Source organism: Acanthisitta chloris, unplaced genomic scaffold (assembly GCF_000695815.1).
Source record: "Acanthisitta chloris isolate BGI_N310 unplaced genomic scaffold, ASM69581v1 scaffold17835, whole genome shotgun sequence".
NCBI classification, from domain to species: domain Eukaryota; kingdom Metazoa; phylum Chordata; class Aves; order Passeriformes; family Acanthisittidae; genus Acanthisitta; species Acanthisitta chloris.
Genome location: NW_008672564.1, coordinates 167,875 through 186,858, shown reverse-complemented (window position 1 = coordinate 186,858; position 18,984 = coordinate 167,875). Strand labels below are relative to the sequence as shown.

The 18,984-nt window shown below is 43.7% G+C and overlaps 1 protein-coding gene across 1 annotated transcript in view; it reads left to right on the top strand.

The window, feature by feature from the left end:
- LOC103802127 (vascular endothelial growth factor receptor kdr-like) overlaps window positions 1-18,984 on the top strand; it is a 97,390-nt gene that overhangs the window by 9,651 nt on the left and 68,755 nt on the right. Inside the window, exons 3-8 of the mRNA XM_009074579.1 lie at window positions 6,606-6,733; window positions 10,821-10,980; window positions 12,343-12,479; window positions 13,954-14,113; window positions 14,933-15,050; window positions 16,864-17,039. Of these exons, the coding sequence (XP_009072827.1) occupies window positions 6,606-6,733; window positions 10,821-10,980; window positions 12,343-12,479; window positions 13,954-14,113; window positions 14,933-15,050; window positions 16,864-17,039 (879 nt within the window). The remainder of the gene's footprint in view (window positions 1-6,605; window positions 6,734-10,820; window positions 10,981-12,342; window positions 12,480-13,953; window positions 14,114-14,932; window positions 15,051-16,863; window positions 17,040-18,984) is intronic.

Here is an 18,984-nt window from a genome sequence, read left to right as displayed (position 1 = left end):
GCATGCATCTCCCTGCATGTCAGCTCCAGTAGCAAGGCAGCCCCAGGGAAGGGTAGGAGCTCTCCCTTGCTATTGCAAAGAATGAGAGGTGGTACAAGTACTGGGTAGACTGTCACATCAGCCACAGCCTCTTCTTTATCAGCCAGTACAGCCCAGAGATGTGAAGCCCCATCGTCTTCATCCCTTCCCCACCAAAAGAAATCTAAAGAGGATGGAAGTGCATGGAAGCACCTCACATGAGATTGTATTTTGGTTCTGATGTTCTTTGAAGCTGATTTCTGCCTCTTTAAATCTCTTGACAGTGCACAGAGATAATCCAAATGTGAGAAGCAGAAATGCCAGGCCAGGGTGATGGCCTGACTTGGGCTTTGGCTTGCTTTCCCCAAGATATCACCAGTGAGAACAGAGCTGGAGCTGCATTTCTTTTCTTTCATGCTGGAGACACTGGGACAGCTCCACTTGCTGCCAGACACTCAGCAAGCTGAGATAGGCAAGCGCTGTCCTGTCTGCTCAGCAGGGAACCCAGCAGATAAGCTGGTCAAGGGCTTGGCATCATATCCCAGTTAACCATGTTCAGGGCCACACAACATGGGAATACAGGCCATGTCACTGTGCAGGACCCTCTCTGTTGTTCCTCAAGAATTAAGGGCTGGATCCAAGGGAAAAGCAAGATGTTTTTAATTCTGAATCAAGACATTCAGTACCTTCAAATCATATCCTAAAGGGCCTCTTACTTTTAAGTGGAGGAGCCTTGTACAGTATGATGTTGAGTGAACAGTGTAAGTTCCTGGCACTGTCAGTGACAGCTGTTGACAGCCCAGCAGGAAGAGGCAACAATCCCCTCCTTCTCATTGAGGAAGAATTTCTAAATGAAATCCTGAGAGCCAAACCCACACACACTTCCCCATTTCTTCCTTCCCGTTTCTTATCCCCTCAGTAGTTGCTAATTGCTGAGCCTTACTCAAGGTCTGCAGCTGGCAGCAGCTAATGTGGGACACCTCTTCTGAATGGGACTTCAGGTAAAGCTGGGGAATATTTTCCACAAAGTCTAAGCCTGCCTAAAATCTAGTGTGCGGAGTCAGAATTTATAAATTCTTCTGCTGCTTGAAACATAATTCCAGCCAAAATATGGAGACTTATTTTTCTGGGTTTTTTTTTTTTGTTTAATAAATCTCTCCATTTTGCCTTTATTTGTCTAGCAGTGAGAAACATTTTGCTTCTACAATTCTTGAAGAATCACTTTTTTAAGTAATATTTTTTCTCTACAAATATTCCTGTGTTTCTAACAGTAATCTCCAGGGGAAGAATGCATTTCATTTGACCAAAACAGAATGCTTCATGTTGACTCAGAATGGCTTCTGGGGGTTTTGCAGTCACTTTTGTTTTGCCTAAAGAGAAAATATTCTGCTTTCTGTTTAATCTAAACATTCCACCACCAATTCTTTTCATTGGCCTGCCAAACTGAAAGGTCTTTTATTTTCAAAGATCCGGTTTCAAAACAAGTGCCTTTATAGGAGTTACTCCTGCACCTAGAGGAAGCTTTGATGGGTTACCAGGGGGAATACAGCAGACCAGGCAGCTTCCTTGTGAAACTTTCCAAAATGCTGTGACCAAAGTGTCACTTTACTGCTAATGCTCCTATTCAGAAAAGAACAGGTTTCTAAACCTCCTCCCAGTGGTTTTGACCTTGATGAAGACAAACTTCATGGGGCTTATTTCAAAACATGAACTTAAAGAACCTGTGAAACTCTGCCCAGGCTTCCCAGCTTAGGTATGGCTGAATGGAGAAAGTAAATAGTGAGGGCGAGAGAATTATCTTTAGCTGGAACAAAGTGAGAAGCAAAATGAGAATGTTCAGGAATTTCACGGACATGAACAGCCGTGAATGACTGTCCTCAAAGGCCATTTAGGACTTATCATCTCTGTGGGCTGACAGATAGTACCTGAAGGGAGAGGTGATGTTGGCTCCTCAGCTTTAGATGTGAGATAAATACCAAGAGACAAATCGCCATCAGGAACATGAGCAGAAATGGAAAGCACCCAAAATCCTGTACGTGTGTGTCTCAGGAGGATGTTTCAGACGCACAGGCAGGTGATACAGTGCTGAAAAGTAAAGAGGTGTAGGAGAGATTGAGCCTGCAATATGCTGAGGGGTTTTAAGTCCCAGCTGGCAGGATGCGAGTGGAATTCAAATGGCAAGTGAGCACACATAATTACGGCCTCCCCCACCTCCTGGTAGATAGGTGGATCCAGGTGTTACCTGTACTGCAGGTAACAGCAAAGGAAAGGGCAGGAACCGCAGCTCTGTGTCGCCGCGGTCACTGCGGGGGCTGCACCATCCCAGAACTGCTGTCACACTGCTGAGCTCACAGGGACCCTCCCGCAGCTCATCTCGAGCGGCAGCTGGCCTAGACAGAACAAGACCCGGAACACGAAGGGCTGCACCGCCCGAAGGAAAACAACGTCCCCGTCGGCACTTGACCTCTGAGCTGCCTTTGTGTGCAGCGAGCCCCGTGCCCGGCTCCGTCCCCGTCCCTCGGCTGCTCGCGTCCCTCCCGAGCCCTGCTGGGCAAACAGTGACACCCTGCCCTGGCTGCGGCTTCCTGCAAACTCCCACTGACCTGGGGAGCTAGACAGCCAGTCTGAGACCCAAGGGAAGGGGCCCTTCCCTTGCCTCGAGCTGGTGCTGCCGCTGATAAGCCTGTAAAGTGCTTCAGCTCTTGTCCTTCTTCACTTATAATGATCTTTGCAGCCCACAGTAAATTATTCTTTTTTATTATCCTATGGGAATTGATGTATGTTGCTTTATGGCTAAGATTCATAGGGCATATCACCTTCCCAGCTCAGGAGGAAAAGATGTGCCGAGCTACAGGGAAATACTCTATTTTCATGAAGTGTTTCTTTGCTGAGAAGCTTTTCCCTCAGAGGTCAGTGCTGGTGACTGCAGAGAGGATGACACCTGCAGTTCCCATTGCAACAGTTGAGTGCAATTGATTTACACCACCTGGAATTAGAGATCTTCCTTGAAGCTAAGGTTATCATTTTTAAAGAAAAGTGACCCTGTCCCTTATGTTTCAAGAAGTTCTGTCTCTGAGAGACTTTTTTACAAGGAGTTAACTGATTGCTGATGAACTGAAGGTGGTGAACATGGTTGTAAAGCTGACAGTGACACTCCTAATATTCCAGCAGATCATTTTTCCATGCCATGGTCAGTCTGACTACTTAGGAGTTTCATGAGGGATCCATTTTTTGTCTGCACAAACCATAACAAAGGTGTCAGCTGGCAGTTCATTAGTTCTCTATTCAGAATTTATTCTGCATCATTTTGTTAAGCTCCAAAGCTGAGCCACTTTATATTTGCTTATCTGTGAAGTGAACAGTCCAGCTGCCTGGAAAGTGCTCTACTCAGATCCTCTCCTTCCCAATGCCAGTGCCAGGGGCTTGCTCCTGCTTCTGTGGGGTTTTCGAGCAGCTGGAGCACAGGCCACAGGACACACGGAGCTTTGTGCTGTTGCTCTGTGTGCTGGTGTGGTTTGGTGCTTGATGATTGAGATGGCAGAGAAGCTGTGGCTGCCCCACCCCTGGAAGTGTTCCAGGCCAGGTTGGACAGGGCTTGGAGCAACCTGGTCTACTGGAAGGTGTCCCTGCCCATGGCAGAGGGGTAGAATGAGATAAGCTCTAAGGTCTTTTCCAACCAAAACCATTATAGGATTCTATGACACTATTTTTCCCTTTTGCAGAGAGTTTCACAGGGAGTAAAATAAAGCCTCCCTCGCCTAATGGACATGCCCTTGGAGCTGTCTGTCCCTTTCACTCCAGGGTCACTCTCCACTGATGTCCAAAGTGCAGGTCATGCCTGCTGTTTTTAAGCAATCCTGTCAAACCTGTAGAAGTGCACCCCTGCAAGCAGCTGCCACAGCAGCACCCACACTTCAGGAGCTGCTCCTCTCACTCCCACAGGAATCCCACCCTGTTTAAGAGCTCTGGTATTGCAGATGCAAACAGGGAGGGAACAGGCCTTTTGTAGACAGAAATTTCTTTAGGCTTAGGCTATATACTGGATAAAGCACTGATGTAACAAATTACAGCCATCTGCCTGCTGCACAGTGCTCTAGGACACCTCACTTAGGAAAGAGAAGGACCCATAAAATAGAAAACCTTTTTATCTTTTTCAAAACACAGCAAGAATAATGCTTGTGAGACCCAACATCCACTAGTGATTAGCCATCAATACAGCTCAGGCCATTCCTCCCTTTCCCGACTCAATCTTTACAACCCAGAAACTGCCTTTTGCTGCTGCTACACACAGTGATTTTACAATACTAACAAGATTTCAAATAGTGATGGTAGAAGGGCAGATTTATATATTTTGGCTTCCAGTTCAGATTGTAGCTTATGATGTGGGCTAGTGTAATTCTAGTTCCTGGCTGGACATATGGCAATTCAGGGGCAGGCTGCTATTAAAAAATCAATTAGGACTGAAATATAGCTTCTGGTATACACACTGTAAATCCAAACTTACCCTTAGGTGTCCTTCACTGGATCAGTACCATCACGAGGTGTATCTGACCTATTGACAGCTGAAAAAAGTAGCTTAATTTTAGGTCTGTTATGAATGTGAAAATTTGGTAGAGGCTGAGTTTCATAGTATCGTAGTATGTTAAGGGGTTGGGATGAACCTTAGAGATCATCTAGTCCCAAACCCCTGCCCTGGGCAGGGACACCTCCCACCAGACCAGGTTGCTCAAGGCTTTATCCAACCTGGCTTTGAACACTGCCAGGGTTGGGGCAGCCACAGCCTCCCTGGGCAACCTGTGCCTGTGTCTCACCACACTCATATTAAAATGATTTTAAAGGTAGGGAGAGATAATGGAGGAGAATGAGGTTAAATAATTATATTTTTTCCCTGAACGGGAAATATTTTTGAGGAATTTTATTGTTTTGACTAAGATATATCAATCATCACACAGTTCAATATTTTCCAACATTTTAGGATTATTTAATATTTGCTTAGCTGCCTTCTTCTGATTTATGTTACTTTTTAAATAAACAGTGTTATTCTGGAATTCCCTCTAAAAATACTGGCACAAATATTTTTAAGTTCAGTGTTCCCATATTTTCAGTCAAAATCTGATCCAGAATTGTGAATAGTTTGGTATCAAGATGCTCCTGAGGTTTTTTTCCAGCAAGTTTCCTCTTGGCAAGCACTCCCAGTGCTTGTTGCAAATACACAAAAATCTACTTTCTCTGCTTTTTCCTATCACAAATAATCCAAGGATCTTCTTTTAATAATCCAGGGTCTTCTTTTAAGTAGGAAGCGTTCCACCATGTGCACAAGCTTTAAAATTGCCTATCAAAATATGGTCACATAATACCTCCAAGTATGGTTCAGCTGCAGAACAAAAACTGCAGAGGAATTAAGCAGCTGAGGGATAAACACTAAACACATTTTCATAATGTGACTCAACAGAAGAATTTAGCAGACCTGTTTGGGAAAGTGCACAAGACACTGGAACGGGTATAAATATTTCCTAATAGTTTTAGGGACTGGAGCAAGCTAGAAAATTGTGGTCTGGAGATCAGGTTTCTCAGCTTTAAGGCCTGATAAGAACCAGTGGCTGCCTGACCAGGAAGTTCAGATGTGTATCTGAAGCTTCCTAAATGTGGGGAGATTACAGGTCTAATTTTTAAATTCCAATTAATCTCTTGCATAATGTTTCTCACCATGCCCTTACTCCAAAGCACATGCCTTTTTATAGACCAACCCAGTCACAGTAAACCAATGGCATGGCATAAAAACTGGCATGAAAATACAGTATTAGAAATTACAGACAGCATCCAGATTTCTGGTCTTTATCTGCTGTTTTGCTGCATTTACATGTTCAGTACTATCAATCAGCCCCTTGTCACAGCTCCCCACAGTAATCCCACATCTCTGGTACTTGCACAGTGACCCAAGTGCCTTTTATAAAGCATCATCACCATGACACGTGACCTTTCTGACACACACAAAGCTACAACACTTGCTTTCATCGTAATGAAGAGCTAAAATTAAGTTATCAAAAATACAAAAGATAGCAGTCCCACTCTTCTGTCCCAGTCTCTGCCTGTCACCCTTCATGTGATTGTGAGTGAAACTGGTTTGGGTTGTGGAGCAAAGGAGCTCCAGCTCTGTAGCGAGCTGATTCTTTAAAAGTTCGTTCCAAGTGACAACGCTTACATATTTCCATGGTATTCCTTAAGCAAGACCATGGTCATCAATCAAGAAACACATGTTGATCTCCCCAGATCACTTACAGGAGGGATGCCAAGACCCAAAAGTAGCACTGGCATCTTGATTTGGTAGTGAACAGTTTTTCATGTATTTGCACAGAGATGTGCCATTCTGGGCAGTTTCTGGATGAACATGGGGTTGGATCCCAAGCATAAATTGGCATAAATCCCTAGGTGACACTGGCATTTGCAAACAAGCAGGATGTGCCTGGATGTCCTGTCTTATGCTCCAGTGAGCCTCTGTGGGCAGTTAGCTGCACAGGTTGCAGTGCCCTTCCGGTAATTGATCGCTAAAGAAGCAGTTTTGCAAATCAGTGTTCTTTTCCCTGCAGACTATAGAAATCCATTTGTGAAGATTCACCCAGAGCATCCTGACATAATCTACATTTCAGACGATATGGAAACAGTTGTTGTCCCTTGCCGAGTCACCTCACCAGATATCAGACCTAAGCTTATCCAGGTAAGTGACTGTTTCAGAGAAGCTCAGTTCAGAGGTCTGGGCTGCCAACACAATGGGTAAAAACACAAATTAAGATATATGAAGCTGGGTAAGTTCCAGAAAAAAAATAACAGACACACTGAAAATCCAGTAGCAGGTCCTGCTCGTGCAGTGTGTTACTATTGAACTGGGTACAAAGGTGTTTTGGGGATTAGGCTGAGTTTATCATGTATTCTTCTCATCTTGTGGCTTGATGTTCCTCCATAAATTGGCAAAGATAGATGACAAAGCAATATTTTTCTTCAAAATTGATAGAATAACACCTGACTATTAGCTCTCTCATGAAAGCTTCTTTCGTTGATGTCTTGAACCTCCTGTGAACAGTTGCCCACTTTGGCTTCATTTACCAATTTAAACCAAGTTTCAGCCTTGGGAATAAATGGCTACAGCATCCATTCCTTCAGCAGCAGTTACACCTTAATGTCAAGTTTGCAGAATGGTCTATGGAGGCCAAGGCTGGTTTGGATAATAAAAATGAAAATGTAAGGTCTGGGGCTTCCTCAGTCCATGGAGGTCTAGTCACTCATTTGAAGGGCTTTAGAACTGCTCGACATGGAAGCCTTTCATGGAGTGAGGAACAGAACATAGGTCTCCTGGCTCCAGTCCTGCATTTTACCTCATAAGTTATATGCCTTTCCATTTTCCTGCCAGGATGTCTGTTCAGGTGTCCTAATGGGAACAAGAGCTCATCCTTTGCCTCTGCCCCTTTCCAGCCTGTTCTGGAAGGGCTGTGAGAGATGAGGCTGTTCTGAACACGTTGTGAGAGCAGAGCACATGCAGAGAGGCTGATGCTGCACTGGGAGAGGGGTCTGAGCACCTCTGCTCCTCTTAGCAGTTAGATGTCTTAGATGTCTCCTTCTCCTGGGAGACAGCACATGGAATCACAGAGGCCTGAGACAGTGCTCTGGCTCCTGCTGAGCCCCATGGCACGTTTCCAGTAGACGTGCAGAGGGACAGCACAGGCCTTATTGCTTTAGCAGATCTCTATTTTTAAATTTGTCAGGAGGGATTAAAAGGGGGGAATAAAGGCTCCTGTCCAGTTATAGCTTATCACTTCAGCCTGGATAAGTGTTATCACCTTCCCTCCTCAGCTATAAAAATGAAACATGCCCAACTTATTTTAGCCTGCTTCAACCAAATTCATGACTGGAATAATGCTGCTGAATGCAGCACAGCCACCTGAGCCTCAGTGTGGCCTTGGAACCCTGACCACACAGACCTCCACATGTCCTTCCTTATTTATGGGCAGCCCTGCTCTCCCTGCTCGCCGGCTAAATTCCCTCCTGGGGATTTCTCCAACACAAACCACAGCCCTTTACCTTGCCGTGAGCTGCTGCTGGAATGAAATGTCCCTTCTGAATTACAAAGAAAATTGCCCTCGAATGATTTTCCCGTTGAACGGGGAGAAGCTGGACGCAGGGCAGGGATGTGGATGCTGGGCACCGCTTCCCAAAGGAAGGCTCCAGGGTCCGAGAGCTGTCTCCACGCACGGGGAGGTGTGTGTGGGCTCTGGGCTGCAGCCACGGAAAGTCATGGCTTGTTTGGCCCCGTCTGGAATTCCATAGCGCCGTGTGGAGCCAAGGTGGCGGCTTCCTGTGCGGAGAGGAAGCAGGGCCGGAGAGGGGTGGAGGTAAGGATGGGGGAGGAGGGGGCAGTAAGGCGATCAGACAAATTTAGAACATCCTCTCCTTCCAGATTTACTCTACAGTAGACAACGTACTTCAAAGGGAGGAAAGCCACTGTGATTTCCTTCGAGCAGCATTGACGCTTTTTGTTTGATTGTTTAAATATATATTTTTGAATATTTTATGAAGACATTTAATATGTGTGTAGTGTTGAAAAGGGCCTCCTGAGGAGAGTTATTTTTTCTTTCCCCTTCCCCTAGCCATCAGGGAGCAGAGCTGCCAAACCATGAAGTTCAGCTTTATCACATTTTATTATTCTTGTAGAAAATGGACTTTTTTCCACCGTAAATTAAGTTCCTTATGTTACCATTATACTTTAAAATCATTGCACTCTCTGGCCTTTAAATATGTATGGAGAAAGGTACCTCCTGCTAATATTAAGCAGATCCTAGCAAACTCTATATATCATCTTTGTTGTTAATGAACTCATGCTAAGACACACAATTTGGACTTTTAATTTTCGTTAACATGATTTTAATTCTGGGTGAAAAAAACCATTTTCAGTCATGTCAGATCTGTTCAGTCACTGATCTGCTTCAACATGCATTTGCCACTTACAGCTTTGACCTTCATGAGTGCTAAGGCATGATTAAGCCCCAGATCTCAGATCTCTCTGTGTAATTTGTATTAGTTTTCCTAGTGGTTCTAAACAGAGATGTCACAGCTTGATTACTTCAAAAGCATTTACATTTAATTCTTGTTTCCTACTACTGTCAGAAGAGAACTGCTGCTCCAACAACAGCAACTGTCTCATTGTGCCTCCTGCCCCACACAACATCACCAGTTCTTGCCCTGCAGCCACAATCCTTTTGTTGGTCTGTGCAGTAATTGTAACAAGTGACCTAAACCAATGCCAGCCTGATCACTTGTGTATTCAGAGGAGAGGTCTGAGCCTCAGCTCTCAGAGCCTGAAGCTGCAAGTTCTGTGAAACAGGAGTATTATTTAAACAGAATCCTATTTAAGCTGCAGTGCCAAACAAGAGAACTGGTTGGTTGGAGACAGAAACAGAGATTGCACACTGCATAACAACAGGAATAGAAGCAAAACTATTACACTGGTGTCGAAATTCCTACTTGCAATTCTTCCCTTGGTTAGCTCCAAAAGTTAAACCAAGGTCTGTCTGAAAATGAGAACATCAACTTGCCTCACCTTTGAGCAGCCAGACTATGAGAAGGAAGTGGGAGCAGCACTGTGCAAATAAAGTTAGTTACCATGTCACACCTATAGGCACACTGAGGTTTCCCCAAACCCTTCAATTTTTTAGGCAGAAGTGATCCTGAGTCCTAAAGAGCTTCCTGTGTCTGGGAAAGTCAGTGCTTCCATTCACCTGCCTGCAAACAGGCTGAAATGGAGATTTCAGCTCTTTTACACACTCCTGAGCTATTTGTCTGCATTTAATTTCTCATATTTCTTTTCTACATTATAAGCCAGGATTTTCAAAATTATTGGAAAGTAAATTGCATTTTCTCTAGCAAATAGAGGGTTTCCCTGTGTGTTAATAATGACAATAACCTAATTATTCCCACCGACCTAAGCCAACATGTTTGACACTGATGCTGTCCAAGGGTTCATTCTCATTAAACGAATATTTGCTCCAGTTTATTTGCCTTTTGTATTCTCACTTCTTCCTCATGAGCAGAGTGTTTTCTCAAGAATCTCAGAACATTCCAAATACTTATGAATTTAGGACAAAAAATGTCTGTTACTAAGTCACCTTGTTTCTGCCATCCTATGATTTACACTTGTCAGTCACCCAAGCTGCCCTGTGGAAATCAGTAGGCTGCTCTGAAAGTGACTCCCCCTGTCCTGTGGTGTAGAGAATCCAATGACTGGCCACAGACCACAGCTTGTAGGTAACTGCTGTCAGGTGAGTTAGTGACATGAGTAATTCTGATTTTGGGGGATCTAACTACACAGATATTTTAAAGTACTGTGAGATCCCAGGAAGATGTGTGGTAGCTACATGTGGCATTGGGAGAAGCAAATTTTGCTCTTAACCACTTCTAAAATGATTACCCTGCAAAATTCATGTAAGATGGGCATAATTAGTTCCAGTAAAGAGATGAGGGACATAAGAGCTACAATGGACATCTTGCCTAAGATCTGAGAGGACTGGGGCTACTGAATCAAAAACCCTGTTATGATGTCCAAGTTTTGGATTTCAAAGACAGTCCTACCTTAGGGAGGGCTTTTCTATTTGCTTAAGTTGATGTTGCTTAAGATATGTATGGAATGAGACCACCAACCACTGTGACAGGTCAAATATCTCCCCTGCCTCTAACACAGAACAGCCTTGGCTGGTTGCCTCGATGGTCTGAGGGGAAAGGGAATGTCTCACAAGCCTCCTTGTCTGTTCTTTCAGTATCCTTCTTCTGTAGAGATCAACTTCAAGAAGATGGTGTGGGACCCGAGAACAGGATTTGTCATCCCCTCTCACTCTTTTGTTTACTTTGGAATGCTCATATGCTCTGCAAACATCAATGGAAATGTGTTCAACTCCTATTACCTGACTCAGAGACTAGGTGAGTGACCACTGCACACCAAGGCATGACCACAATATCTCAGTTTCATAGTAAGCCTCTGGGTATTATTTCTTGGTCAGCCTTAGTTATATTTGATATATCTAACTGGTATGTATCTGTAGCAAGTCCAGGCTGGAATGCTGAAAGCAAACTCATTCTTCCCCTTTTTCCCTATTCAGTAGAACTTGGATTTAATCCACTCCTAGTTTTGAAAAATTACCAAGTGTTGAGGTGGTACAAAACAGGAGTGTTTTATTCAAACCCCACCAAGGCTTTTTTTTTGCTTGAGTTGAGCTGTATTTACATGAAAACAACTGCTGGTTTAGCATAAACCAAACCTTTTTGTTTCTGATCATTAAACACGCATGATCACGGTATAAAAACCTCACTAAACTGCGAATTCAAATTTTTGCCTTTTTTATATGTTTTCTCTTGGTGATTTACTACACCATTTCCATTGTATTTACAGTTGAACTTCAGCTCATGATTAAAATTTGAATTTGAAGGAACTAGACATTAAATTTTTGAGTGCTTGGCATTTATATGAGGCCAATTAGATTTTATTTTTCTTTTGTTTTCAATATATCTTATATTTATTGTGACTTCATTCCCATTAGATCATGGCATCCTTCTGTACAATTAGCACTCAGCTTCAAATGACAGACTTGTATATTTGTATGGCAGCCAAATCAAAGTCCCCTCTCTCTTTCTTTCTTCACTGTTGGAGTAATTTTTTGCTAGAATCATGACTGCAAAGCTAAAAACCTCTTGGGTCATCCACCTACAGCCCAAAAGGACACAAGCAATCCCTTACTCTATCTCATGTTACCCTACAGGGGTCAGGTGTGTTTGGTACGGGGCACCAGGAACATGATGCAGGCTTACTTCAGAGCTGGTGTTTTTAAGGGATCAAGAATATGTCAGACCAAGATTTGAGGATCCCATTCACAAAGGAAAGGGTCATGAGAGGGTAGGAGAAACATGTTTCGTGCCATCCAGAAATGGATCCTCTCGCAGATACACATGTCAAGACCCTCAAAAGGATGAGTCACTTATGAAAACTCTTTCTGAGGATGCTGATGAGGGAGGGTTGGAGCCAAACATGGCAAATCCATTCATAAATGACCCTGTCCATGTGATCAGTTAGTGTGATCAGCTGCTCATCAGGCATTTACACAACTGACCTAATGTTTCCATTGTGTGGGTATTTTCAACAATTTCCATAGAAATGCCAGAAGAAGGTGAGGTGTTTTGGAAAGTGAAAGGAAAAGATGTTGAGGAGGCAGCTGGACTGTGGATTCCACCCTCTGTGTGTTGCTGCAGGGAGTGCTCATGGTTATACCTTTGCCTTTTTCATTTCAGAGGACAGAGTATGGAACCTGACCTTGAAAGCAACTCCCAAAAAACTGCTGGTTGGAGAAACACTCGAGCTGGAATGCAGAGCAGAAACCTTCATCAACGGGCGCATTGAGTTCAAATGGACATGTCCTCGTTGGACAGTGAGTTTATGGAAATCCTCTGTTTTACTTTCATGCATCTCCCCCTACCCAGAAGAAAGGCCTGTTTACAGGGCTCAGGAAAACCTAAATACTTCTTACTCTGAAGTGTATCCAACCATTTATAAACTTACAATCGATTGTATTTTAGTTTGGATGAATTTAAAACTTACCTGAACTTCTTGAACCTGCAGATTAAGCTGCAAATCTCAGGCTAAATACACCCTGGCAAGAAAATCCAGGAGTGTGTGCTTCTTGTTTGGAAGAAATCTCTCTCATTTCTTCTGCCCTGTTTGTCTCACAGTGGCAAGTCTGAAAGACAGCCATGGAGATTTCAAGTTGTCAGTGAAGTAGGAAAAAGTGAAACAAAAGCCAGTTGTGTCTGCTGAAATTACAACCAAAGAATGAAATCTAAATTCTGAGTGTAGATATGTGAGCTTTCTGTAAGATACAATAAAAAACCTGCCAAGTTTTAAGTAGAATCATGTAAGAGACTGCACATTTGCTTTGAGGTACCAACCCTTTCAGTTCTCCTAAGGAAAAACAGAAGGAAGAAGGGGTGTTTTTCAAAACAATTCATTTATCTGAGATTCTCTTTCATGGTTCTGTTTGGTGCTTGGAATTAAAATGATAGGTTTTTCTTCAGCAAAATGCACATTTAAAAGAAGCATCTAAGCCTCTTGGGAAAGTGTAAAATGTGATTCCTAAAACTGATTAATTTTGACTTATTTACTTAAAGAAAGAGTGGCTGGGTTTGTTTTGGTGAAGAAACTACAGAAAATATAACATAGATTTTACAGAAGTGCAAGCACTACTGTGTCACTGAATTTTGTTTCTTGGGTCCCATATGGTGGAAGAGAGTTGTTTTCCTATGAACTCTCTTTATATTTCTAACATTATAAATGTAAAATTTCTTGGCCAAATCTCTTGGATCAAAAATCCTATCAGAAGCCATAATGCCTTCTAAAAATTCTTTGGGAATTTGCATTGGCTCTTGACTGTCATAATATATTATATTTCTGTCATAATATATTTCTTTTAGAAAGTAGGAGGCTTTTAATACAGAAACATACTGACTGTGACCAAAATAAATTAAGTAAAACACCAAAACCAAAACACCAGAGCACAGCTCTGCCCCTACAGATGCCAATGGCAGTTTGGCCCTGAGATCCCTGGGATTTGATCACAGAGAAGGGCTGAGCTGTGATGCATCCCCTTATTTACCTGCCTGCCCAGATTTCAGTAGAGAAGCATCACAGTCCCACTTGGTTTCTCTCGCTTATTAGACTTGATAATGACACCTCACACAAGAGCTCTTCCTGCTGCTAAGTCTTTCATATTATTTATTTCTGTGATGGGAAGGTATGATAATTTTGATATGAATCACTGCTTTTCTTTACTGGAAGACTTTGGAAGGGTGAACAAAAGAATCCAGTTTAAGCTGCTTTCTGTCCCTGGTTTTTTTTCTGACTTGCAGCACCCTCGTCCTAAGAAAGAAATGGACCAGAGTAGTGTAGTGTATAAAGCTGGCAGTAGCCTGAAAATTGAAAATGTCACCATGGAAGATGGAGGCCTCTACATCTGCAGAACATTCAATGCCACAGGGCTGGAGGCCAACGTCACAGTTACAGTGTATGGTGAGTGCTGCAGCTAACCAGGGTACCCAAGGACCAGAATTAGTAAGTTTAAGGCATAATGCCACATTGTTAAATCTGTTGATATAGAAATGGCATTAGGAAGAATGTCAACTAGTTAAAACAACCATTAATCATCTATAACCTCTAATCAGTCAGTGAGGGAGTCAGCACCCAGCACTGTCTTCAAACAAGTTCAAGAAGGTACATTTAGATGGGATATAGGGAAAATTTTTTTCCCTGGAAGGGTGGGGAGGCACTGGCACAGGTTGCCCAGAGTAGCTGTGGCTGCCTCATTGCTGGAAGTGTTCCAGGCCAGGTTGGACAGGGCTTGGAGCAACCTGGGCTAGTGGAAGGTGTCCCTGCCCATGGCAGGGGCTGGAATGAGATGAGCTTTAAGGTCCCTTCCAACCCAAACCATTTTGGGATTCTGTGATATCTGAGTACATGGATTAACTGGGAGCTGAACTGTTTTGAAAAAGCTGGCACCAAGTGTGGTTGCTGAGGCCCTGGAAAATCTGGCCTGCTGGCATTGACATGGCCACGAGATACCCCAGGCATTTTCACACACTGATCCAGGGGCAATGCAGGTGGATATTCTCTGCTTTATATGTGATGCCCTTCATGTGTAAACAGCCCTTCCTGGATGTGGCTGCACTGCACAGAGGAGCTGTAGTGACAGCTTGTCACTCCATTTTGTCAGCAGCTCTGCAGATCTGTACTGGAAAAAATCCCAGGTAGACACAGTTCAATTCACAGGTGTGAGCTCTGTCCTCTGGCAGATCTGCCATTCCTTGTCTTCCTGCTCATTCCTCTTTCCAGACAAACCTTACCTTACGGTTTCACATAAGAAAGGACCTTACTACGAGATTGTCTCAGGACACAAGTCACTCAAACTGGCTGCAAAGGTGGATGCCTTTCCTCGTCCAAGTGTCACCTGGTGAGTACACTAATTGTGAGAAAAATCAGGAATATGTGACCTTCTTCAGGGCTTCTGTCTGGAATAGATTGTCAATGTCTCTTAAACACAGATCAGACAGGAGATGTGAATGCTCAGAGCTGTGGGCTTACAGTTCAGCTAAGGAGATGTGATTCTGCTGTGGGCTGCCTTAGCTCTGTGGAGCTGGGCAAGCCATTCCTCATTCCCATGCTGTTTTTCTCTTACAGTCATGTAGAAAAGGTCCCTATAGAAAAAAATGGGGTTTTCACTTCCCTGGACATAGAACTTCTTTGGGAGATTCAAGCAGAAAGCTCTGGGGAAGGGTTACCTGTTTACTCCCATCAGTGCTGGTCAGTCTGCAAGGAGGTAGGGTAGAAATAGAAGTAGCTGCAGAAATAGAAAGCTGCAGGATACATTCTCAGCATGAGAAATTGTTTCTCTTCATAACTTTGAAATAATTTCCTCCAATTCTGTACCACCAGATTCTTGCAAACAATGCAGTGAATCCTTCTGAGCAAACTAAAGGCTCTACCAGGACTGTAATGGCTCTGCTAAACAGGAGGGGCAACACAGCAGCATCTCCAGGAGACATTCATGTCTCTCTACTCTTTCATCATTTGTCCTCTCTCTTGCTACTTTTCTGTTTCATTCTGCCCTTTAACAACCCCACCCAAGGCCTTAGACATCTTTAACTGCGTGAAATCCCATGGGACAGCTGGCATGGGCATGCCTGTCCTGGCAGAGAAGGTGGCTTGGGTGTGTTAGCACCTGCACAGGGCACCTGTCTTGGCCAGCTGAGTGCCTGGCAGTCAGCAGAACGTATTGCTCAGGGCTGGTTTTGCTGTGTTATTTTAGCAGTGAAATAGCATGAAATTCTCTAATATTAGTCAAAACAGTGAAATGAGTGCTGCCAGGAGGTATTTTTAATTGCTGCTGTTATTTAGGGATGGAAATGTTTTTAAGAGTTGAAGTGGGGACTGACCACTTCTCTCTGCCAAGGCTTTGTTCGTGGGCTCAGCGTGGAGCTGTTTGGTGCTGCCTGGGACCACCAGAGCTGCCTCCCCTGCATGCTCAAAGCTACAGCTGTTGATGTTGGAGGTCTCTCAGTATGGTTGTTTAAACGACTGTAAAGGAAGTCTCCAGCATTCTCAGGCAGTAGGACACATGCCCCAGGTTTTCCTTCCACCAAGCCTAAAGCTCTGTGTGTGGCAAGGTCTGGCCTATTTCCTAATCATAGCCCAAATCTGCATTTTGGGTTAGCAGTGAAGAGGAACCTGGTTGTGCAGACACTGCTGCCCTACTCCTGGTGAAGATTCCTGGCTGGGAATTCCTTATTGACTGTCTTTCTCTAGGTCATAGACTTTGATTTTTCAGAAACAGTAAAGGGTCACATATACATATTAAAAGACAATTCTGCTTAATTAATCTCTTCTTTTAAGACTGATAACATACACCTTGCTAACCCATGCTTTCCTGCACTCAGCATTGCCCACACAGTATAATTTGGGGGTACGTAGATGTAAATTTCTGATCACAATTGAGCATGTGAGAGGCACTGTTCATTCAGGTCCATTCAAATGTCTTTTTCCTGTTTATTGGATTAAGCCATCCACAGCACCACAGATGCTGCACAGTTTAGTGTGGGAGGATAACAAGAATATATATCCAATTCAAGCAGTGATTATAGACCTTCATTTCCCTTGCTGGTTCCCCAAGATGACTTTTTACTACCCCCCTAATGTGAGTGACAGGTTTTCTGAGGGCTAATATGCATGCAGGGACATGATGAGCCTTAATGGGACTTCCAAAACAGGTACAAAGATGGCAAATTGATCAAGGATAACCACACCTGCTATGAGCCAGATCCAATAAAGTACAGACTGGGGATACGAGACGTGAGACCAAAGCACGCTGGGAACTACACCATCGTCCTGAGCAACGCCAAGTATGGCCTGTACAAGAACCTCACCATGCAGCTGGTCGTGACAGGTAAGGCCTGCTGGGTTATTCATCATATTCAGATGGCAAATTGATCAAGGATAACCACACCTGCTATGAGCCAGATCCAATAAAGTACAGACTGGGGATACGAGACGTGAGACCAAAGCACGCTGGGAACTACACCATCGTCCTGAGCAACGCCAAGTATGGCCTGTACAAGAACCTCACCATGCAGCTGGTCGTGACAGGTAAGGCCTGCTGGGTTATTCATCATATTCTGTGTGATCACACCAGCCAGTCAGGAATGGGTGACATTTCCTGGTGTTTAGCGGATAGAGCACTGCGCATAGATCACCACCTTACTTAGGAACCACTGAAGATCCCCCTCATTTCACCAAGTTAATGGAAGCAGGAGAATGGAGAGCTGCTCTGAGGAGTTAGTCTGAAACTAGGTCATCTACAGCCTCTTTCCACCGAGACACCTCAGACAGCTGCAGCACCGTGTGGCAGCACAGTGGCTCCACAGAGGGAGGCAGAAATGGCTTGAAAGTGCACAAACTTCACAGGACTTAAAGTTTAATAGGAGTTTGAGAGGTTATCTAGTAGTGAGGTCTTAGAACTAGGGGCACAGTTTCCCAAGAGAAGTGATGGAAGTTTTATCCCTTGGGATTAAAAACTAGCTTGGGCAAAGCACTGGAGAACATCTGTTGGGACAGGAAGAGTCCCAGTGGGGCTGACGGAAGGAACTGGATAAGCTGCCGTGGCTTTTATGTCTGTCTATCATCCTGCCCCAGATACACTTTCTAAGTCTGTAGTTTATGGTTTGTCATTTATCTGCTGGGAGCACTTGAGAGACAGGTTCAGTTTCAGGGGAATCTGAGAAAACTGCAGTAAACTGTAGTGTGCACTGAAGCAGGTTCACTTGCTGTAGAGAGAAAACAGACATTGGAATCCCATTTATTAATCTCCCTTGCTGGGGTAGGGGAAGACAGAGCTACATTGTCTCTTTGTCCATCCAGTGCCTGTTTTAATCCACTGAATTTGGCAACAAAGATTGAATCATGAGGCCGAGTAGGAGTTCGCAAAAGTTAGCTCTGCTTCCCTTTGTATTTCTTGCGTTTCACTTGGGCAGTGAGGGAGATAAAGATTGAGACAGGTTTGCTTTCTTTTCTGTGGTGAGTTCTTCTCTCCTTACCCTCTTACACCTAAAAATATTCTCAATTGTCCATTTATTTATACAGTTATGTATTGTTGCACCATATAACTTCCAGCAGTTGTGTTTTTCTCATTTCACCTTTCAGAAAGGAATAATGCCTAAAATTGGAGAACTTGTCACCTAGGCACATCTGAAAAACACTAAATAGGATAGGGCAGCTTAAAAATTCTTAAACATGTCATAAACTAGTGTGTGATTTAGGAGTGGAGAGAACTAAGAACATGCTTATGGTCAGGTACTGCAGCTCAGTTGAGGAGGAGGAATGTGTTAGGCTGCATAATTTGTTCACTTGAAAACATACAATGGTTTTGCCTTCTGTAAAGCAAACGGAAACCTTCAAAGGAAGAGAAAATTAAGAATGATAATAAACTATCTTGTCAAGGTAAATATTGGTGTTTGCGTGCAAAAGAGAACGTTTACTTGAAGAGCAGCCGTTCCCCAAATAGGCATATAAAAAACAAACAGACCTTGTTTCTATCAGCAAGATGCTATTTCAGGATTAAACCATCCCATGTCCTCATTGCAGTACAAGCCTTTCATCTCTATTGTCTGTCCAAGACTGTGGCATTCCATCTCTCACACACAGTGCATGCCTAGGGTAGTGCTCATTGTTAGCCTTTCTGAGGGGTCAGCCCAGCAAAGACTTCATCAGCAATAATTAGTTAATTGCAAAACCACCATTTCTCAAGAGACTGCGAAGTCCAGCAGCTGCAGGAGTGTTCCCTAATGGAGGAATTGTCATGTGCTGAAGCACAGGAAAAATGCACTGCGAAGTTC